The following is a 22,141-nucleotide window of genomic DNA, read 5'->3' on the forward strand; positions in this document are numbered from 1 at the left end:
CTCGCAATTTTATCGACGATGGAGTAAAATTGGAAAATATGTTTTTGTTACAGGCCAAAGCGTTGGGAAATGCTTTGTTTTTTAGTGGATTTGGCCACAATAAATTGGACCTTGTGCCTACGTGGTTTTCCAATACCCAATCTATCTTGGTTAATGCGTTTATGCCGCGCGTTCGGCTAGTGCAGGACGGAAAAAGAACCGCGCGAGGTCACGTGACGTAGATTCTTTGCAGCCTGCGATAAGCTCTAGCCTGCGGCAACAGCTTGACTGCCGTTTATTTGAAGACGTACGCCGTGAGTTTTGTGACGTGCAGAAGAACGGCGTAAGCCACGTTATGCATGGCTATGTGTATCCGTGCCCGTGCGTCGCGTTGTCACAGAAGTTACGCAGTGGAGCCCTGTGCATCCGCCTGTGGTGATGTGTCCGCGCCCGGCCGCCCTGGTGCGTGTGTCGCCTGCCCCTGCGGCCGGCCACCGTGGCGGCCTCTGTAGCCGGCCGCTGCCGCTGCCGCAGGTACCAGATGTGTGTGTCGCTGGGCATGGGCGGCTACTGCGACTGCGGCGACTCGGAGGCCTGGAAGCGGGACCCGTGCTGCGCGGCTCACCATCCGGCGGCCGGGCCGCAGCCAGCCGCCGCCGCCCGGCCGGAGCTGGCCGGCAAGGCGGCGCTGGTTTTCAGCGCCGGTGAGATCCCCCCCCCCCCCCACCGCCTCCCTTCTTCCTTTCCTGTCACCCATCGTGTCTTGCCGGTGCCCGATGCACTCCCGGGCCAACTGTAGCTCATCAGACGGCATCAACACCGGCCTGCTTCATATGTCATATTTTCCGTCCGTCACTGCAGTCTCTGCGGGCAGGACGTTATATCCGATTGCCACTTTTCCGCGATGGCTGGTGACATTTATCCCCGACAACTGCGCCTGATTTCCATGACTGACGCCCGCCCTCCAGCCGGCGTCAGTCATGGAAATTATCTGCGGGCAGGACGTTATATCCGATTGCCACTTTTCTGCGATGGCTGGTGACATTTATCCCCGACAACTGCGCCTCATTTCCATGACTGACGCCTGCCCTCCAGCCGGCGCACCTGCAGCCCGCGTGAGGGTGTTCACCAGCGTGGCGCGTTCGCTGACGCCCCGGGCCACCTCCGCGCGAGAGGGTCCACCAGCTCGCCACGTTCACTTACGCTCCCGGGCCACCTCTGCCAGAGGGTGTCCGCTAGCATGCCGCGTTCGCTGAAGCTCCGGGCCACCTTCACAGCGGTGCAGTATGCGCTCTGCGTGTTCACCCCCGACGCCTCGTTGATGAAGATGGTGCCGCTAGACCTGGACCTGGGACGGGAGCATTACCCGACCAGGAACGTGCGCTACGCCGCTACCCTCTACAACTTTGGCGTCTCCGTCTACGACAAGGTCAGGGCCCACCGAAAACAGCGGCAGGCCTGTTGTAATGCGTGTTTGTGGCGGCTGAAGTTTGTGGAGCGGTTTGCGTGTCTTTTGTCTGAGCGTCCACGGGCCTGCCGGGCGGACTGAACCCGTGCCTGAGCATACGGCACCATTCCGCAAACCAGCGAGCCCCGGACTGGGCGCGTAAGGAAGGCAGGACGGATCAGTACTGTGCTGGCGGGTTCAGTTGGCGCCCTGGGGTGGTGGTGTTTTTGCTCTCGCCACAGGTGCGTCGTGGTCAGCGCTGACTGTCACAATATGGTGGCACAGGTGTGCTAACAGCTGCCCGGTGCGTTTGAGGCCCATGGGGCCGGCCGGACGTGGGGGGTCTCCGTGACGCCTCTGCAGGATTGCGCGGCGGCGCTAAGCCACGGTGTGCAGACCTCAGCGTCCCTGACGACGACGCCCGGGCACACCCTCTGTCCTCTGTCCTCTGTGACGCGGTGCCGACGGCTCCACTGACCGTCAGGTGGCCGAGACGATCACATCCTGCACGCGCTGCTCGCCGGAGGAGGCGCGCGCCGCCGCCGCCGCCGTCCGCAGGGAGGGCGTGGCCATTCTGCACTACAGCGACTTTAACGTGAGTCGGCGCGTCGGAGCGGGAGGGCGATGGCGGCCGGGGCGTCCAGAGGCCGACGGCCCCCGCTCCACTACCTCTGGAGCCAGCCGGCGGCACGGCGCGTGCGGGAGGCAGGCGTGCCTGAGAGGCCGACTGGGCCCGCACACTGCCAACCCTGCTGTGTTGGCGGTCCCGTGACCGACGGCGCCTGCCGCCGCCGCAGGGCGCCGACGAGATGCGGAAGCGGCTGAAGCTGGACCAGCACCGCTCGCTGCGCCGCACGGAGATCCACGTGGTGCACGCGCACGTGGTGGCGCACCAGCGGTTCGTGCTGCGGCTGGTGCGGCACCTGCGCCAGCTGCTGGAGGACCGGCCGGCGCTGCGACCCATCTTCAGCGCCGTCATGGCGGAGGTCAGCACAGGGGTGGGGCAGGTGGAGGTGTCGAGACGGGGTCAAGGGGATCCAGCGCGGAGTCGAGAGGGCGGAGGGCGGATTGCAGAGGGATGTCACCGACACGACATTGTTCAGTGGAAGAATACGTGGATGACAGCGAACTGTATTGTGCCAAAGCGTCGCTCATCTGCGTGGTAACACGCTGTCACTTCGATCCCACCCCATGACCTCTTGCCTCGAAATCAGAACCATTGGTGCCTGTTGGTTTGCCTGGTGTGTTTAGTGCGTCGTGCCGTCTCGCCGTGTCTGACCGCTGGCTGGCTGCTGGATGCTGGCCTAGGGCGGCTGCTGGTCGCTGGTTGACTGCTGGTCGCTGGCTGCCTGCTGGCCGCTGGCTGACTGCTGGCCGCTGGCTGACTGCTGGCCGCTGGCTGGTCGCGGGCTGCCTGCTGGCCGTTAGCTGCCTGCTGGCCGCTGGCTGGCTGCTGGCCGCCCGTGGGCCGCTGGCTGACTACTGACTGGCCGCGGGCTGGCTGGAGCGCTGACCGCCGGCCGCCTGGCCGACAGACGGTAGGAGGCTCCGGCTCCTTGCCGTGCCTCCTGGAGCGGCTCATGGCGTGCGATTCGCGACAATGGAAGCAGATGCGCCACGAGACCCACCTCCTGCTCATACAGGGCATGCTTATGGACATCGAGTCCAAGAAGTTCTTTGCTGAGGTCAGTGAGCCATGTGAGGACCAGCTGTGGCGGACGAGCTTTGCCAAATATATCGAGGACACCTTCCGCTGCGCCAGGCTGTTCGCCAGGTGTAGAAGCTTGGCCGCGGACTCGGCATCTTTGTGTGCTCGCGTGATGGCTCGCTGGGCTCCGCTCCGAGGCTGGCCGGCGACGGCCGCTCGGTGGGCGCGCGGCACCCTTGGCGGCGCGCTGGTGCACTGGTTCCGGGCCGGCGGCCGTGCGGCGCGGTCACGGCCCGACCGGTGACGGCGATCGCTGGCAGCGGCCGCTGTTCGGTCGTGCGGTGGGTCGAAGGCGCACGCGTTCTGGAGTCGAGTCCGACCTGAGCCTAATGCTGTATGTGTGGCTGCTGTTGTTATCGACCGTCGCTTATGAGCAAAAACCTCGACTCCTTGTGAGTGTGTTAGCCTTTTGAGGAAAGCGACATGCCGGCAGCAGCTGTTCTGCGCGGCGTGCGTGTGCGTTTTTGCCGGTGGCGTTTGTGGCGACGTGCCTCCTCTAACTTGGTGCTCCCTGTGGCAGGTGTTCACCAGCCGCTACCAGGAGCAGACGCTGGACTCGCTGCCGTGCCGGGTACAGGAGCAGGGCACGGTGCTGGACCTCTCGGTGCAGATCTACACGGTGCCCTCCATAGCGCACCACCTGCTGGCCCACCACAACGCCTTGGCCGTCGTCCTCGGCACCATGGTGGACGAGTGCTCCACGTATACACACGGTACGGTCGGCTGCCGTGCTTCGCATCGCCTGGCCTCGCCTCGCCTCGCCTCGCCTCGTCTCGCCTCCGTCACACGCGTTGTCATGACAAACGCCATCTGCATGCGCAAGCGTGCTTTGAAATAAACACAAAGCAGAGTCAATTTGAGTTTCGTCCGCGTGAGTTTTTAAAAATTTCGAATTACATTATCACCGACTCTCAAGTCTAGCTTTGAAGACGTAAACTCTTGAAAGCTCACGCACTTCTCGAGTTCAAGAAAAATACCTTTGCAGTCGAGTCATTTGTCTACTACAGCTAGAAAGCTGCGTCCACTTCGTGTGATCTGGTTATCGCACCATCGAAATAAGTCCTCCGCCTTTGCAGGAAATCCAGTGTTGACGCCTATCCCCACAGGAACTCCATTGTTGACGCCTTCCCTGCCCCGCAGCAGGTTCATTGCGGACCCCTCTCCTGCCCCCCCCCCCCCCCCCCCGGCAGGAGTTCCAGTGTTGGCATATCCCCTGCCCCCCGTAGGAGGTCCAGTGTTGACGCCTCCCCTGCCCCCCCCCCCCTTATATGAGGTCCAATGTTGACCCCTCTCCTGCTCCCCAGGATGTCCAGTGTTGACACCTCCCCTGCCCCCCCCCCCCCGTAGGAGGTCCAGTGTCGACCCCTCTCCTGCTCCCCAGGAGGTCCAGTGTCGACACCTGCCCGTCCCCACAGGAGGTCCAGTGTTGAACCCCTGCCCTGTCCCTCAGGAGGTCAGCTGGTCCTCCGTGACGTGTCCTCGGACGTGGACGCGCGGCGCCGGTTCGACCGCCAGCTCTCATGCCTGATGGACGCGCGCTACCTGCTGAGCGTGGTGCCCGACGAGCGGAGCGAGGCGGTGCGCGCCGGCGTGCGGCGCGGCCTGGACGCCCTGCTAGAGCTGCTCTTCTTCTGCGAGGTACCCGCGCGAGGCGGGCACGCGCGGCTGGGCGCCGCACCTCAGGGCACACACGGGTGGTGTCCGACGTCCGGGGATGACGTAGGGAGGCCGCTGGCTGGGCTACTAAGCTCCCCTGTGTGACACTGGATGCTTGGCCTTGGTCACTGTGACTACCCCTCTGTGACAAGGATTGGAAGCCTGTTCGAGCTGTTGGGGTGTTTAATGAGTGTGTGTGAGGGGGGGGGGGGGGTCACGTAAATCTTTGTTGGCTAAGCTGGCTCCCTCGTGCAGCTGCACAATGTTTAAAAATCGTCACAAATTGGGGGAGGGGATTCCTTTGCATTATCACCACCGTGACCTGTCAGTTATGGTCACGCCTAAGAACACTTGGTGCAAAGTGCGAGGCTATGGAGATTGACGTCCGCCCGCGTGTGGTGCCCGTCCCGTCGTCTGCCCGCCGCCTGACGCTCATTCCGCCCCCCGCGTCTCGGTCGGCAGGGCATGGAGCCGGTGGTGCGCGCGCAGACGGCGCACGTGCTGTACGACACGCCGTACGAGCTGCAGCTGACGGTGGCGGTCAGCCTGGCGCCGCTGGTGACCCAGCTGCTGGAGTGGTGCGCCGCCGACCGGCAGCTGCTCGTGTACGCCTACAGGTGAGTGTCCACCGACCGGCCGGTCAGGCAAGACAGCTGGTCAGGGACGGCTCAGCCGGACCCGGACGGTGGGGGGCTCCTGCCCGCCGCTGCTAGATCGCTGAAAACAGCTAGTTCGTTCTGGCGACGCTAGTTTATGAATAACATTTGGATATTTTGGACACCTAGAGCGTCCACTCAGGGGCCATGTGATGTGGGATCACATATCATGTCTAGCTGAGTCCATGTACCTTATTTACTAAACATTCTTGTATCTGGCGACGCGTTTTGCGCTGTACCAGCAAAGACAATTAGTGTGACTTTACGACTCCCTCAGCTGCTGAGGCTATGTGGTGTCGCCCGCCTCTCACCCTGACAGTGGTAGTGGGTGCTGCTGGAGATCAAACCCGGGTAGACCTCTGATTTCCCAAACGCACAGCTTAACCACTACACAATCGGTGCCCTTACCAGTAGCTGATCGCTGTTCAGTTTTTGTGTAATACTTTCAGCGCTTCCGTGAACCTCGCTTTTGTCATTTGTTGATGTTGACCTTTTCGTGTTTTTCACCTGCGCTGGGTGGCGTTTTTTTTTTGTTGCCAATTTGTACTGAGCCGCGCCAACTGTGCTGATCCGTGCTGGCTTGCGCGGCGTCAAAGACGTGTACCACCGATGCTGATGAGCGGCAGGCGCCATGCCCGGGTGATCCGCGAGGCTGCTAAATCACCGACACGAGCCTACTGTACCCCATTCTAGTCAGCCGCGCGGACCTTTCCCGACCTGACCTGTCCTGTCCTGTCCTGTCCTGTCCTGTCCTGTCCTGTCCTGTCCTGTCCTGTCCTGTCCTGTCCTGTCCTGTCCTGTCCTGTCCTGACCTGACCTGACCTGTCCTGTCCTGTCCTGTCCTGTCCTGTCCTGTCCTGTCCTGTCCTGTCCTGTCCTGACCTAACTCGACCCAACCTGAGATGATCTGACCTGATTGCAGCGCCGTCCTGCGCAAGCTGCACGCGCGGCTGCCGCCGGACAAGTACTTCCGTCGTGACCGGGCCGCGCTGTTCGGCCGCTCGCTCAGCGTCAGCCAGTACACGGTCACCACCATCCCGGTGTCGCTGGAGCTGCCACTTTCCCGGCTGTTCGCCGGCCTCCACCTGCACTTGGGTCAGTGACACAGACTCTCGGGAGACGGTGCTACAGGTTCCGGGCGCGGCACGGGGCTGGTGTCTCGACAGGGGTGGTGGTCGGCTGCCGGGAGACGGTGCTGCAGGTACCGGGCGGGGCACGGGCTGGTGTCTTGACAGGGGTGGTGGTCGGCTCTCGGGAGACGGTGCTGCAGGTACCGGGCGCTGCACGGGGCTGGTGTCTCGACAGGGGTGGTGGTCGGCTCCCGGGAGACGGTGCTGTAGGTACCGGGCGCTGCACGGGGCTGGTGTCTCGGCAGGGGTGGTGGTCGGCTCCCGGGAGACGGTGCTGTAGGTACCGGGCGCTGCACGGGGCTGGTGTCTCGACAGGGGTGGTGGTCGGCTCCCGGGAGACGGTGCTGCAGGTACCGGATGCGGCACGGGGCTGGTGTCTCGACAGGGGTGGTGGTCGGCTCCCGGGAGACGGTGCTGCAGGTACCGGGCGCGGCACGGGGCTGGTGTCTCGACAGGGGTGGTGGTCGGCTCCCGGGAGACGGTGCTGCAGGTACCGGGCGCGGCACGGGGCTGGTGTCTCGACAGGGGTGGTGGTCGGCTGCCGGGAGACGGTGCTGCAGGTACCGGGCGCGGCACAGGGCTGGTGTCTTGACAGGGGTGGTGGTCGGCTCTCGGGAGACGGTGCGACAGGTGCCGGGCGCGGCACGGGGCTGTTGTATCGGCGGGGGTGATGGTCGGCTCTCGGGAGACTGTGCTGCAGGTACCGGGTGCGGCACGGGGTGATTTTGGACACCGGCCTACCCCATGACTGTCACCCGGCCGCCTGCCCCGCCGTGGCGGACTGGGCCGCGGGGGTCAGGCTCCCCTGGCACCGCCCTACCCCATGGCCGCCTCCCAGCCGTGTGACCGGGCGCTGCCGTCCGCCGCAGCCGCCCACGGCCTCAGCTACGGCAGCGCCGAGTTCGCCTCGCTGCCGGAGCGCGTCTCGCCGCTGCAGCTGCTCGAGCGGCCACTGCGCGCACTCGTGATGGATGCCCAGGTGAGGACCGGGCCGGCGGCGGCCGGCGGGACCGCGGCCGGGACAGGGGCGCCGCCGCCGCCGCCGACCGAGCCACGCGCTGACAGCGCACCAAACGCTCAGCTACCTGTCTCAGCATGACTGCCCGCTGTTGCGCGCTGATTGCGTCTGTCGTCCGTGTGCGGCGATCGGGCGGCGTTCGGTGGGCGCCGGGGAGTCGTTCCCATGCCGGCTTTCCCGGGATGTCTGCCCGCTGTGATGGACCCGGCTGTACCCCAGCCACGCCCCGGTGCCCGGCGGTGGGGCGGAGCCCGAGGCCGGCGGGCGGACACCAGTCCAGTGAGCGGTCGCCCTCCGGCAGGTGCGCGCCGGCCAGTGGAAGCGGAACGGCCGCTCGCTCGAGGTCATGTGCAGCTGGTACTCGCTCTCCATGCAGGTGGTCGACATGCGGGACCGCGACCTGCAGGTACGTCTGTGGGCGCGCCGGGGCTTGTCGGCTTCACCCTCGCCGTCACGCGGGCTCCGTCCAGCGCCGGGGTGACGCGGGGCAAGGACTGGACGGTGTCACTATGGACACGGATGGAGTAGTTGTTCGGTCTGTCCTCACCTGGCATGCTTGTATCTATACGACGTCTCGGCCAGGTCATTCCCCAGCCGTCGTCAGGTGGTGTAGAGTCTTCAACAGGACTGATCAATCCATTTCTATTTTGATTGGCCGCAACGTGCGCACATACTAGTACGCCACACACTGACGATGGTCCGAACAATTATTCCATCCGTGGTACTAGTACGTATCAGTGCGTATCAGTACTAGCACGTCTCAGTCGTTCGTTAGAACTGTGACGGCGCGGCGTCGTTGCATGACGACACAGTCCGTCCGTCCATAGCTGCCCGGTACGGCCCACGTCCGTTCGAATGGACGGCACCCAGTGCCTTATGTCCGCTGGGCGCCTTGGTTTCCGCGCGAGCTGTTGGCCGGACATTAGACCAGTTGTGATACCGCGGGCGCCATCAGACGGCGGCCGCCTGCTGTCGGGCCGCGGTGCCGCCGGCCGGTGCCGGCCCTGACCGTCTGCGACGCGCGGGCCCCAGATGGCGCAGATCTGCGCCTCGCTGCTGGACAGCGACGAGTTCGTGACGACGCTCATGTTCCGGCACGGCGCCAACCTGTACCTGACGGCCGGCGCCGAGGGGGCCAGGGTGAGGCGGACGCCCGGCTGCAGGCGCTGCTAGCCACCGAACGCGAGGCGCCGAGGTGGAGAGCGAGGCCCGGCGCGGCAGATGGGGTGGTCAGGGGCGGACCCCTCCCCGGTCAGGGGCTAGGCGCCGAGGCGGAGAGCGAGGGCCGGCGCGGCAGATGGGGTGGTCAGGGGCGGACCCCTCCCCGGTCAGGGGCTGGGCGCCGAGGCGGAGAGCGAGGGTCGGCGCGGGAGATGGGGTGGTCAGGGGCGGACCCCTCCCCGGTCAGGGACTAGGCGCCGAGGCGGAGAGCGAGGGTCGGCGCGGCAGATGGGGTGGTCAGGGGCGGACCCCTCCCCGGTCAGGGGCTAGGCGCCGAGGCGGAGAGCGAGGGTCGGCGCGGGAGATGGGGTGGTTAGGGGCGGACCCCTCCCCGGTCAGAGTCTTCACTAGTGTCGGGGTACGGTGAGCCGTTGTGATAGCGCGTCTAGGTCAGGTCACCGCCGCGCGGATGACGCTGGACTGATTCATGTGTCGTGCCGGTTGGTGCTTCCTTAGAACCAAGTGTCTGCGGCCGATTCCGTGGCCAGTCTATGGCGCGCGCGTGGGGTCGGTTGCGTGCCTGGCTGTGCCGGGCGCCGCGGGCCGGGCCTGACGGACGCCACCGTCCGCCGGCAGCTGGAGGACGGCGCCGACCGGGACATGCGCGAGCACATGGAGAACAACATGGCCGACTTCCTGCTGCTGCTGATCCACGTGTTCGGCGAACGGTTCCACCCGGGCGTCGGCGAGGTCACCAAGGAGCAGTGTGTGCAGAACGAGGTGCGCCGTCGGCCTGTCGGGCCGGGGACAGGTGCCGTCGCGTGGGATGACACTGATCCCCTGCCAGTTTAACTCTTGGAGCGTCACTTAGCTCGGGTAGATGTGTGGTTTTGCACCGTCGCTGTCCTCCCGTCAGTGTATTGACGTCGACATGACGCGCACAGTTTTCGTCTTGTTTAAGTCGCACCAGTCTCACGAGTTTCATGGTGCGGGACCCATCGACCGCAACGTGATAAGTCCAATCTGTGCCCACGCCCATTCGGCATCGGTGCGGTGGAAGGCCCGCCACCTGCACCCGCACAAGTGGCTTCGTTCCTCGTACACTGTGCGTGCCCATCGAGCCCCGCATGTCGTCATCTGTTGTCGGCCGTCCAGCCGGCACGCGTTCGTCACCGTGCCCGCCGGGCCGCTCCGTTTCAGGTGATCCAGTTCCTGTGCGTCAAGCCGATGGCGCACTCGCAGGTGGCCAAGCGGCTGCCGGAGGCGGACGTCAGCCTGCTGGAGACGGCCGTGCACCAGGTGGCCGACTTCGCCGTGCAGGAGGACCACCGCGGCCTACGCACCTACCAGCTGAAGCCAGGTGCGCCGTCCTCACGTGGCTGAGCACGGCTTTTTCGCGGCGCTGTACGGTTCAACAACCGGGCGTGTCCATGTTGTTACATCTCCCGACAGACAGTGCGGTGTGGCCTAGGGGGTCTGCACGGCTCGGACGAACGGCGAGCGAACACACGTGGGGTGCCTCTCTGGCCTGCCCGCCGGGGCCGTCTGTCGTAACGTCTCCCGACGGTGTGGTGCGCTGCCTCGGGCTGCTCGGCTTGGACGGACGGCCGGGCGGACACGCTGGGGGTGCCTCTCTGGCCTACCCGCCGGGGCCGTCTGTTGTAACGTCTCCCGACGGTGTGGTGCGCTGCCTCGGGCTGCTCGGCTTGGGCGGACGGCCGGGCGTACACGCTGGGAGTGCCGCTCTGGCCTGCCCGCCGGGGCCGTCTGTTGTAACGTCTCCCGATGGTGTGGTGCGCTGCCTCGGGTTGCTCGGCTTGGACGGACGGCCGGGCGGACACGCTGGGGGTGCCTCTCTGGCCTACCCGCCGGGGCCGTCTGTTGTAACGTCTCCCGATGGTGTGGTGCGCTGCCTCGGGCTGCTCGGCTTGGACGGACGGCCGGGCGGACACGCTGGGGGTGCCGCTCTGGCCTGCCCGCCGGGGCCGTCTGTTGTAACGTCTCCCGATGGTGTGGTGCGCTGCCTCGGGCTGCTCGGCTTGGACGGACGGCCGGGCGTACACGCTGGGGGTGCCGCTCTGGCCTGCCCGCCGGGGCCGTCTGTTGTAACGTCTCCCGATGGTGTGGTGCGCTGCCTCGGGCTGCTCGGCTTGGACGGACGGCCGGGCGGACACGCTGGGGGTGCCGCTCTGGCCTGCCCGCCGGGGCCGTCTGTTGTAACGTCTCCCGATGGTGTGGTGCGCTGCCTCGGGCTGCTCGGCTTGGACGGACGGCCGGGCGACACGCTGGGGGTGCCGCTCCATCCCAGCCGCCGGCCGGGGCCGCGCATTCGCCCGCCACCGCTGCCGCTGCCGGGTCGGCAGACCGGCGGCGGGCGTCTTACGAGTGCGGCGTCTCGTTGCAGAGTACTACTCACGCTACAACTGCATGTGGCACCACTTTTCGCGCCACGACCGCTCGCAGTCGGAGCGGCTGCAGCGCAAGAGGCGCCAGGAGACGGGCGACCCGTCGTGTCTGCCGCCGCCGTCGATGCCTCCCTTCCAGCCGTCGCTGCGCTCGGTCAGGGGCGTGCTCGTCTGCCACACCACGCTGCACACCATGCTGGCCGTGCTGAAGAGGTGGGTTGCGGCCGGCGTCAGGTCGGACGCCGCCGCGCGGCGTGGGAGTGTAACAGCACGTGTTCGTGTTCATTGCCGGGCCGTCTCGGTTGTAATGTAGGCAAGCGAACCATGCTTGCAGGACCGACTCTGGAACTCAGAGCTCTAGATGTGGCGAGTGTGAACATTCACGAAAATGCTCTTTGCGGATGTCATGGAATTGGTGCAGAGCAAGGAATAACAATGCTGGAGCGTGCATCCGATCGTGTTACCCAGTCCCTCGCGCCACCACCAGTCACGCTCCAATATTCAAATGCTGACTTGAACCCGCGGCTCGCCGTTCTCCACGGGCGCGACTCCGTGGCGGATGCGGATGGTGCGGTGTACTCTGCATGTGCCGGCGGCCATCGGGCGTGACGGTCCGGACCGGCGAGACCGGCGCGCGACGTCCGCTCTCGTGACGTTCGCCTCCCCCGCCGCGCGGCCTTCGCAGGCTGACGGATGCCGAGCCGGCCGCCTTCTCCGAGGCCATCTTCCAGCGCACGCTCTTCCTGATCGGCATGGCGCTGAACGAGGAGGAGCGTCAGGTGGGCCAGTCGGCCGCCTTCAGCTTCTCGGAGCCCGCCCACCAGGTCGGCCTCGACCGCGCCCTTCGTCAGATGGTGAGCGGGCGATGTACTTCGCCTTCCGAAGACGCGCGGCTTTAGGGGAATGGGACGCGTGGTCCGTAGCCACGTAGTCAGAGCCCGTTAGATGGACGGCGCTGGCCTTCTGGGTACCTTTGGACTGAATGTGAGTCAACTGGCGGGCGAGCATGTAGGCGTCACTTACACGAACGTCGAGAACAAGAAGAATACACTGCATCGTAGGGCCGGCACATGCCGGAACAGGGCGCAGAGCACGGAACATACTCGCGATGCGGACATGGCAGCCTAACCCAGTGACTGTCAGTGGGTGGCACAATATCCCCAAATATTTGTCACGGTACAGCGGGTCCCGAGTGGTGAACAGGCTACAGAACAGGCCCCGGCGGCGAGCGAGCGACAGCACGTGTAGCGAGGGAAGTGTCGTGGCTGTCCTCGTCGCGTTCGTGGCGGGCTGACGCCTCTGTCAGGATGTTTCCGTGCTATACTGCTCGTCAGGTCACACGGCTCTCTTCTTGAAACTTCTCCGGTGTATTGTACAGCTCGTGGCACACGTACACACTGTTGACACACACGCAGCGATCAGTAACATCTTTACATGGAGTGGTCGACGCTGCATAACGCTCGCTCAGTTGACATGCTTCAGCTCGTGTCGCTGCAATTGTATTTCAGTGGAACCCTTTGCAACGCTCATCATCGCCCGGCACGGTCGCAAACATTTCATGTCGCAATCCATGTCTCCGAAACATAAGCATTGCTTATCATTCGTATACGTTAACCGCATCAAAATTATAACAACAGATCTTCTTATATGAGGGGCTCCACCTTTGCCTCAATGTCTTCGTTTTTCTGCCATGAAAGGTATTCTGCTTCTCGATTTGTATCATCTTGTCATGTAGGTAGGAAACAACTCACACGTAATCTGACCTTCTCTAAATCTTCGCGCGCACGGTTCCCTGGTACCCCTGATTGCGTGAGCCCTTAGCTTGATCGTCTCCAGCTGGACGCTAACGGCTGGCGGCCTGTGGACGGTCAGGTGGGCAGTCCTCGCGTCAGCTCCCACGCCGACCTCCTCGCCTGGGTGATCGCCAAGCTGGACCGGCTGCTGGGCCGGGCGGCGGCCGGCGCCGTGGGCGCGGCCAGCGCCCCCGCCGATGCCGGTGCTCCTGCCGACGCCGGCGCCGAACAGCAGCGGCGCCGCGCGCCGGCGGCCGCCCGGCGCGCGCGCATCCTTGGCCAGATGCAGGCGCAGCAGAAGAAGTTCATTGCGCAGAACGTGGCGGCGCTGGCCGAGGAAGAGGAGCGGCCGGCGGCCGAGGGCGGCAGGCTGGCGGCGGCTGGCGGCGGCTCCGCCATGGACCTGAGCGAGTGTGCCGGTGCCGAGGAGTGGCCCGTGTGTCTGGGGCCGCGGCAGACGGCGCGGCCGGCCACCGCCGCCGAGTACACCTGCATCCTATGCCAGGCCACCGAGCAGGTGTCCAGCACCCGCCCGGCCATGGTGATGGCCGCCTTCGTGCAGCTGTCGACTGTGCTGTCGCGCGACCGTTCGCCGGCCGGCGAGCCGCCCACGCTCTTCGTGCCTGCCAGCCTGCACCGGCTGCCGCACACCTCCAGCTGCGGGCACGCCATGCATGCCGCCTGCTGGAAGGCGCACTTCGACAGCGTAGCCAGGGAGCGGCGCATCCACCCCAGGTGAGGGGCGCGGCGGCGCGCCGCGGCCGGCCAGCCTCGAACGGGTCGAGCGGCGTAGTCGGCACTGAGACGGGAGGCTGCTCGGCTGCGGAACATCGCAGGATACAGAGTCCGACTTCTTCTGCTATCAGATGTCAGTGTTCGAGAGTGAGCAAACAGCGCAGCATCGGGCGGTTTGCGGTTGTAATGGGTTTCGTGATGCTGTGTTTGGGTCCGGCAGCGCATAAATCCCGAGACCTGCGATATGTTTCGTTTCTCCGCGCGGGCTGTGGTGTGTCGCATCGACGCAACACGGTGTGTTGCGTGGTATCATGGTTGGTAGCGCGACTTTGAGGTGCGTTCCTTCACCAGCCGTATGGCCACTGGGCGTATTCGCTGTGCCGTGACCGCGATGTCGTCGCCCTCCAGGGTGCATTACCTGTCCGGCTTCGACGTGCAGAAGCAGGAGTTCCTGTGTCCGCTGTGCCAGCGGCTGAGCAACACGGTGGTGCCGCTGGTGCCGGATGGCACGCGCCGCCGGCCGGCCGGCGAGCGCCCCAGCGGGGACCACATCTCCGTCTGGCTGACTGGTCTGCTGCACGCCAGCACTCTCTCGGTGAGGCGGCAGCGCCGGCTGCGCGCGCCGCCGGGCGCACGGTCACGCCGCCGGGCGCACGGTCACGCCGCCGGGCGCACGGTCACGTCGCCGGGCGCACGGTCACGCAGCCGGGCGCACGGTCACGCCGCCGGGCGCACGGTCACGCCGCCGGGCGCACGGTCACGCCGCCGGGTCCGCGGTCACGTCGCTGGGCGCACGGTCACGCCGCCGGGCGCACGGTCACGCCGCCGGGCCCGCGGTCACGTCGCCGGACGCACGGTCATGCTGCCGAGCGCACGGTCACGCCGCCGGGCGCGTGGTCACGCCGCTGGGCTCACGGTCACGCCGCCGGGCCCGCGGTGACGCCGCCGGGCGCACGATCACGCCGCCGGGCGCACGGTCACGCCGCTCGGCGCACGGTCACGCTGCCACATGTGTCGCTCAGGCGAGGACTGCGCGCCTGTGTTTTGGGCGCTAGTACCGTGTGTGTCCTGTGGGTGGTGAACGTGACGGTCGACCCCGGGCTGGGGGTTTATGAATGGATGCCTTTCTGTGATGGTCACGTCTTTGTGTATGGCTGGGAAACCGCTCATGCGTTGTGGTTGTGGTGAGCAGCCTCGGGCAAGTCGTACACAGTGGATGGGGTATTCGATAACAGCTTGTCCGCTTTCGTAGTTACACACAAACCAGGTGGGACATCGTGAGGGTGCGTGCATCCTGAGTCGTCATGTCATGCGCGAGCAATCCGTGTGGGGATCCTGGGGTCGTCCAAACCGGCGCGATGCCGCGCTTGGTTGGACTGAATAGTGTAATTACCGCACTGCTGCACGCGAATAGAAACGGCGTCATTGATCTCAGCGATCAACACGCGAGATATTCCTTATTTCGTTTGGTTTCTTCACGACCTATGTTCATTTGGCATAAATCCCCGCCCTGTCACAAGGTCAAACCGTCACTTGGCGAGCAGCGGCGGGCACGTGACCTGACTTGACCTGGTTGGCAGGAGGAGGAGGCGGTGGCCGCCGCCGAGCCGCCGCCGCCGGGCGAGGAGCGGCCGGCCGGCGCCCTGCTGTCGGCCGTCACCCACCACATGTCTCACCGGGAAGGTGAGCTGCGGTGGTACCGCCGCCGAGCCGGCCCGAGTCCACCGATAGTCCACCGATAGCCCACCGACAGTCCACCGATAGTCCATCGATAGTCCACCGACAGTCCACCGACAGTCCACCGATAGTCCACCGATAGTTCACCGCGACCCGCTCAGCTATTGGAGCGGTCCTAAAGCAAAACATGCCTCCTGGAAGTCACAGTATCTCAGGAGAGCCAATTTGTTCGTAAGCAAAACATATGTGCCTCCCGAAAATTTTGTTATTTTGAGAAGATGCAGTTCGTGCCCTTGGACAGCAGTACTGGTTCCACGGCCTCGCGGTGACATCACAGGCTGGCGGATTGTTTTCTTTGAGTGGCAAGCGTAGTGAGTCCGGCGTTTATGACGTGGCCATTTAACCAGTGCTGGGAGACGCCGCTTTCTGGTTCAGGAGGTCTAAGGGAATCGTGGATTTAGACGCCCTGTTAGGCTTGCGCCGTTACGCAGGTGCCCCATCACGGCTGATACCGTGATGCCCTGGGTATCCGAGGAAGGAACACCGCCCGAAAACGAGCGGCCAGAACCATCGTCCCTAAATGCGCTGCTCCCGGCTGCGGCCGCCCGTGAGCGGCGACGCAGTCCTAGCGTGGCGCCTGGCCGTTCGCTGACCCACGTGGCGAGCGCCTCACCGCACCACCGCTCACCTCGCGCTGTCACACCGCCCCGCCGTCTGCCCGCCGCGTGGGACGCTTCGCTGGAGACGGCCGCCGCCGTCGGGAGCGCGGGGCGCTGCCGGCTGGCTGCGACTGACACCGGACCTGCTCTCCAGGCGGTCAGTTCGCGAGCGTGGCGGGCCTGGGTGACCTGACGCCCAAGACGCACAAGTCGGCCCGGGCCATGGCCGAGAAGTTCTGCAGGTCGACGTTCGCGGTACGTCGAGGCTGGGTGGATATTATTGTTCGGATTGTCCCCACTCTGAACGTTCAGTAGAAAGCCGTAAAAGTGCGTAGATATCGGGTACGTATTGGCTGTCTTCGGGGCGTGGCATTTCTTGTTCGGCTGAAGCATTGTACAATTGTGGATTGTGACTGCGGTTGTCGCGTTGCTCTGGGATTTTTAGTGTTTGCTTGGAGGTCCCTGGACTGAATGTAAATTTGGTCCAGGAACTCCGTGGCGACATCCCTCGCGGGCGACATCCTGTTCTCTGGGGCCTTCTGAAAATGCGCTGATTTTGAGAAGATACACTTCTTGAATTTTGACAAAGAGCACTAATGCCATGGCTTCGCGGCAACACCTCGGGCCGGCGACTTGTTTCCTGTGTGTGGCAAGCGGGATGAATCCGGCGTTCGTGAATTGGCCATTCAACCAACGCTGGGCAATACTGTGTACTGGTTCGGGATGTCGAAGGGGATCGTTAATTTCGACGCCCTGTTCGACTTGTGCCGCTACGCATGCGGACCTGTCACGGCTGATGCCGTAATGTCCTGAGATCCGAGGAAGAAACGTCGCCTTTAAACAACCTGTCAGAGCCTCCTTCGTTTCGACTCCCTTCTCCAACCTCATCCAGAACGCCCTTGGGCCATGGAACTCCTTGGGCTACTCCGCCGGGAGCCCTTGGTCCCCGGCTGAGTGGCCCACTGGCAGCGGGCGACAGAGGGCGGGCCTCTGTGCCGACAGGCGACGCACGGCTACGCGGCGTCCCGCGTCGACCGGCGCCTGCCGATGGCGGCGCTTCGCTCCTGCGCCTACTCGCTACACGCCACCGAGCAGCTGCTGCGCGAGTCGGGCCGGCCGCTGCTGGCCGAGCCGGGCAGCCGCGCGCACCTCTGCCTGGCGCAGCTAGTGCGCCTGTGCTCCACGCTGACGCCGCTGGTGGCCGGGCTGGCGGCGGCCAGCGACAACTGCCGCGCGCTGCTGCGCCTGCTGCTGCGGCCGGCCGTCGGCGGGCCGGGTGCCATCCAGCCGGACGCGTTCGGCCTGGTGGTGGCGCTCTGTCACGGTCTGCCGGCCCTGTTCGCCGCCGACGCCGAGCGGCTGCTGGCGCCGGCCGGCTCGCTACAGGTGAGGGCGGCGGCCGGCGGAGCTGACGCTCGCGTGGCAGAGCGGCCGACGCGTGTGGGACGGCAGCTGCCGGGTCCTGCTCCCGGCCCGTCGTGTGGTGGACCACAGCCGTAATCCTGGTGCGGTCGACTGCGGGGGCGTGCGTACGGCGCGCTATTGCCAAGGCATGTTGTATGGCCGATTCGCCATCAGACTGACTGGGGCTGTCAGGAGTATGCGCCGCGAGCTCCGGCAGTCGGCTCTGCCGCTGCGGCTGGTGCCGGAGCAACTCCCGACCGACTGGTGCCGCTGCTGCAGGACCTGCACTGCGTGCGGCTGGCGCTGGTGCTGCAGCTGGTGCAGGTGCTGCTGACGATGGACGTGGCGGAGCTGGCGCGCCAGGAGCCGATGGAGACGGACGGCGAGCCGGCCGACCAGGACGAACAGCAGTGGCTGGCCGAGCTCTACACGCTGGTCCGCTCGGCGGCCGGCATCGACGTGGCCGACGTCAGCCCGCCGCTGCTGCGCCAGTACATCGTCAGCGCCGTGTAAGGGGTAACAGCATGTCACCAGCTCCATGCAAGTGCCAGCGGTACGTTAGCACCGTGTTAGTGGTAACAGCACGTCACCAGCTCCATGCAAGTGCCAGCGGTACGTTAGCACCGTGTGAGTGGCAGCACTAAGTCGTGAATGTCATGTGGGAAGCCGCTCTCCCGCTGTTTGTAAGACGTCAGCTTCAGCCCAGGCGTGTGCTTGCCGCGTGTCTCTCATTCGAACGCGAGGCAGTGCACCAATGCGGGGTCCGCCGGCTTCGCTCGCGAACGCTGCTGAACATGTGTGTGAATTGTACAAGTGCGGCGTCATTTCTGTTCGTGGGTCCGTGTTTGCCGCGCCGCCCTTGCCTGGCCGCGTGGCCGCAGTCTGTTTGTCCCGCTACGTCCCGCCACGTTCCGTCGGCGCCGTGTCCGCAGCACGCCGTTCCTGCGCTGCTGCGCCCTCTACTTCCACTTGCTGACGGGCGTGCGCGCGCCGGCGGAGCTGCAGCAGGCGTTGCCGCTGACCGCGCAGCTGCCGCACCTGCTGCGCTATCTGGGGCTGGACTCGCTCTGCGTGCCGCAGGCGACCGATTGCCACAGCGCCCTCTACGAACTGGTGTTCCGGTGAGTGACGCGCCGGCGTGACGGTCGCCGCGCTCAGAGCGCCGGGTCACCGAGCGATTTCAGCCCGCGGTCAGCGAGGCCTCCGGCCCGGCTCGGTATCCGCCGTTGCGACCCGAACGGCTCGCGGCGGCGCCTGAGCTGGCGTCGCGTCCGCTCTCCGAGCGCGATGAAGGGTTCTGCGGATGGGTGCGGTCAGCACGGCGGCGCGGCAGCTTCAGCAGCTGGCTGCTGCGCCGTTGGCGGGTGGCAGTCAGGTCGTGAATAAGCGGCGTCACAGCAGTTGAAGGATTTTTTGTTGTGGCCTGATGCTCGAGCGGACTTTTGCAAGTGTTCACGATGCACGTTGTTCCACTACCCTTCAGTGGGGACCCATCGCCCACGGTAGTGATATGAGCGGCCGGCAGTTGTGGTTTCGGACTGTTATCGAATCTGGATCTCCCCGTGGAAGTTGGTGACATTTCCAGCTGCTGATCTGTTACACTGGGGGCATGGTGGCGATTTGCGTCGGACGCCGCTGCCGTGGTGTGACGAAGTGCGTCCGCCGGCCAGGTGGTGCCGCCACTCTGCGGCCTCTCTGGCGCAGACGCCCGTGCGCCTCTTCTCACCGGGCCGGGTCAGCCGTCTGATCGACCTGCCGCACGAGTACTCGGACCTCATCATCCAGGTGAGCAGCACGCGTAATCGGGGAATAGGCCTCGTCATGTAATGAGTTACCGGAGACTGACGTGTTTGGTTAGTTGAGTGTTTCGCCGAGACGCGACACACTATGTTGACTCGACGAATGTCACTGCATCAGTGACTGCGTTGTTCGGCACGGACGACGCCTCTGACGTCGGTACCATCGCAGCGGCTGACAGGGCGCGCTCCTCCGTGCCGTCCCCAGGCGTCCAGTTTCCGGTGTGAGTGCGGCGAGTCGGACGCGGCGCTCAGCCCGGTGCTGTGTCTGGTGTGCGGAGTCATGCTGTGCTCGGACGTGGCCTGCACGCGCGACCGGCTGCTCTCGAGGCGGGGCATGGAGGGCCACGCGCTCAGCTGCGGCGCCGGCGTCGGTCTGCTGCTGCTCGTGCGCCGCTGCAAGCTTTACCTGGTGCACTCGGTCGCCGACGCCATCGCAAGGAGTGAGCGCCGCCCGAGGATGGGGGAGGGGGTGTGAACGGTATCGGGACCGTACACGGGGTACAGCCCGGGCGGTGCCCCAGTCCGCGCCCCCTTCGCGCTCCCCGCTCGTCGGCTCGCCGGGAGCAGGGACTGAGAGGGTCCAAGGTTCGAATAAGGGCTTGGACGTGAGTTAGGCACGTCACTGAAAGTAAGTTTGACTCGTGTCGTCCCATTTGTGACGGTGATTATGCAACTGAGCTATGTTGCGATAACGCTACTGGTGTTTTCTGGTCTAGCTGAGTTTGACAATATCACTGAATACTGATGATATTACTAAGTATTGATGATATCACGGAGTAAGCACTGATGATATCACGGAATACTGATGATATGATAGCACACACCATATGTCACGGGTGTCACTTTATAAAACCAATGGTATCTGAAATCGCTGATGATATCAAATGTCACCGATGATATCTTATATCAATGGTGTCATCTTATATGAATTATATCCCTGGTCAAGTGATCAGGAAAAGCATGCAAAAATGTCATGTGACCTTCCTGGTGGCCTGCACAGAACAGTCTGGATTTATTCAAAGCGATGCCATCGTTCTGTAGATGGTGTATGGCACAGCTTTGACCACACTGATGGATCCCCATTTGGCTGCCTACCACATCTGTATGCCCAGCCCTGCGCCGTTGTAGCGCGGCCTGATCGGACGGCGGCCGTGCGTCCCCGCCACCAGACGTGTGGCACGCGCTCGCTGGGGGCGAGATGCTCGCCGCTGCCTGGTCTGACTGTGCGCCGTGCGTTTGCCAGAGGCGCTGTTCCCGCCGCCGTATGTGGACCGGTTCGGCGAGGTGGACCAGGGCCTGCGGCGTTCCAACCCGCTGACGCTGCAGCTGGAGCAGTACGCCAAGCTGAACCGGCTCTGGCTGTCTCACGGCGTCTCGGACGAGGTCACGCGCTACATGGAGGAGTTCTCGTCCGGCATGATCCTGGACTGAGCGGCCGCTGCGCCGCGCGTGCCGGGCGGTGTCGAGTCCGACCTGGCGACAGCGCCGTTTGACGCCGGGATCGGCGGATGGTCGTCCGCCTGCCTGACGAGGGTGGCGGCCCGCCGAGGGTGGACGTACGTGGGGTCGACCGCGCTCACTCGGCGCAGGCCGGACCTCGGGGTCGAGGGTGACCTCTGCCGTGCTCGCGACGGGACTGGACCTTCGCTCGGGGCGGCGCTGGGCTCGCTGCGGCCCTCGGCCCGCCCGCTGGTGACCGGCGGCCCGACCTCGGGCGGTGTCGCCGCCGACCGGCCGGGGCGCCGCCGCCGCCAGCGCCGAGCGGCGCTCGGAAGTTTCCTGCGCTTTGGCTGTGTGATCAGACGCGTGTGATGTGAAATGAGACACGTGTGATGTGAAATCAGACACGTGTAACTGATGTCGCGGCAACTGACGTCACGGACTGCGCCCTTCGGCTGTTGGTGTAGACATGATTGAAAATGATGATTGGAGGTTTTACAATAAAGGTGTTTGTTAAGGATTGCTGCGGTCTTGCTGTCCAGAACCTTCTCCGAATGAGGCATGGAGGTACTGCTTAAATTGAGATGTCAAGCAGGCATTGGAATATGTTATGAAGGCACTCGACGTTTCCAGCAGTGCTCATTGTACACCGGAGCCATGAACACTTGACAGGTAACACAACACCAGAACCACGTGGTCAGCGTGGTCCACCGGCACCGAATGGGGGGAAAAACAAATTCCGGGAATCGTAGCAATTATTGGGATTCTGCTGGGGTGAAATCTGATACAGTAACGGGTTACCCCTGTTTGGCCGCTAGTATCGTGAGACACGACGATGGCAAATGCTTGATGCCACATATTTGTTCAACACGGAAGTCAGTGACGAGCGGAGCATCAGCAAGCATTAAAAGCATTAGAAGTGGTGATGGTAGTAGTAGTAGTAGTAGTAGTAGAAGTAGTAGAAGTAGCGGTAATTGTAGAAGTAGTAGAAGTAGCAATAGTAGTAGTAGTAGCGGTGGTGGTAGTAGCACGCCTGGAAAACCGGAGGCACGGAGTTCAATTCCCCGCTGTGCGAACCCTTTCTGCCAGGGCGAGAGGCAGGCGACACCTTAGTAGCAGGCGACCGCCTTAGTAACTGATTTGATCGGAAAGTACCAATGACACCCAGAGCCAAGGGGGAGGGAGCAAATCAAGCTCTTGTCAGGCGCGAGCGTCGGATCTGTGGACCGCCTCGTGGCTAAGGTCTTCCGCGACCAAGAGCAGCGGTGGAAAGACCAGCCCTGGGTCAGCGAGCAGGCCATCCCGACGCCGAAAAACCTCGCTGTTGGTGACAGCTCCATGCTTTTGGAGGAGCAGCGTCAAGAGGCAAGGACCTGCAAGTTGATGGACACTGCGCCGGACCCAGAGGAGGTTGTGGACGTATTAGTGGAGTTTCTCAACAGTCTGAAGCCATCAGGTGACCCATCATATAGCC

General features: G+C 64.2%; 3 protein-coding genes across 3 annotated transcripts; all 3 read left to right on the plus strand.

Moving 5' to 3' along the window:
* The first annotated feature begins 18 nt into the window (after positions 1-18).
* On the plus strand, positions 19-14,743 carry LOC119107276 (E3 ubiquitin-protein ligase UBR2). The gene is made up of 21 exons (XM_037230698.1): positions 19-23; positions 514-683; positions 1,257-1,408; positions 1,911-2,021; positions 2,224-2,412; positions 2,962-3,111; positions 3,655-3,847; positions 4,585-4,772; positions 5,253-5,407; positions 6,369-6,541; positions 7,446-7,555; positions 7,896-8,000; positions 8,627-8,734; positions 9,392-9,535; positions 9,956-10,115; positions 11,160-11,373; positions 11,846-12,014; positions 13,033-13,110; positions 13,237-13,688; positions 14,097-14,283; positions 14,711-14,743. The coding sequence occupies exons 1-21, from the start codon at positions 19-21 to the stop codon at positions 14,741-14,743; spliced, it is 3,246 nt and encodes a 1,081-aa protein (XP_037086593.1).
* A 580-nt stretch (positions 14,744-15,323) lies between these two features.
* On the plus strand, positions 15,324-17,524 carry LOC119107277 (uncharacterized). The gene is made up of 4 exons (XM_037230699.1): positions 15,324-15,371; positions 16,179-16,279; positions 17,027-17,221; positions 17,519-17,524. The coding sequence occupies exons 1-4, from the start codon at positions 15,356-15,358 to the stop codon at positions 17,522-17,524; spliced, it is 318 nt and encodes a 105-aa protein (XP_037086594.1). The 5' UTR covers positions 15,324-15,355.
* Positions 17,525-17,752: 228 nt separating this feature from the next.
* On the plus strand, positions 17,753-21,181 carry LOC119107744 (E3 ubiquitin-protein ligase UBR2). Its single transcript, XM_037231294.1, has 5 exons — positions 17,753-17,937; positions 18,361-18,549; positions 19,099-19,213; positions 19,433-19,667; positions 20,471-21,181. Exons 1-5 carry the CDS (start codon positions 17,765-17,767, stop codon positions 20,656-20,658), a joined length of 900 nt encoding a protein of 299 aa, XP_037087189.1. The 5' UTR covers positions 17,753-17,764; the 3' UTR covers positions 20,659-21,181.
* Positions 21,182-22,141: the final 960 nt, after the last annotated feature.

Source organism: Pollicipes pollicipes, unplaced genomic scaffold (genome assembly GCF_011947565.3).
Source record: "Pollicipes pollicipes isolate AB1234 unplaced genomic scaffold, Ppol_2.1 Scaffold_6686;HRSCAF=7923_pilon_pilon_pilon, whole genome shotgun sequence".
Lineage (NCBI taxonomy): Eukaryota > Metazoa > Arthropoda > Thecostraca > Pollicipedomorpha > Pollicipedidae > Pollicipes > Pollicipes pollicipes.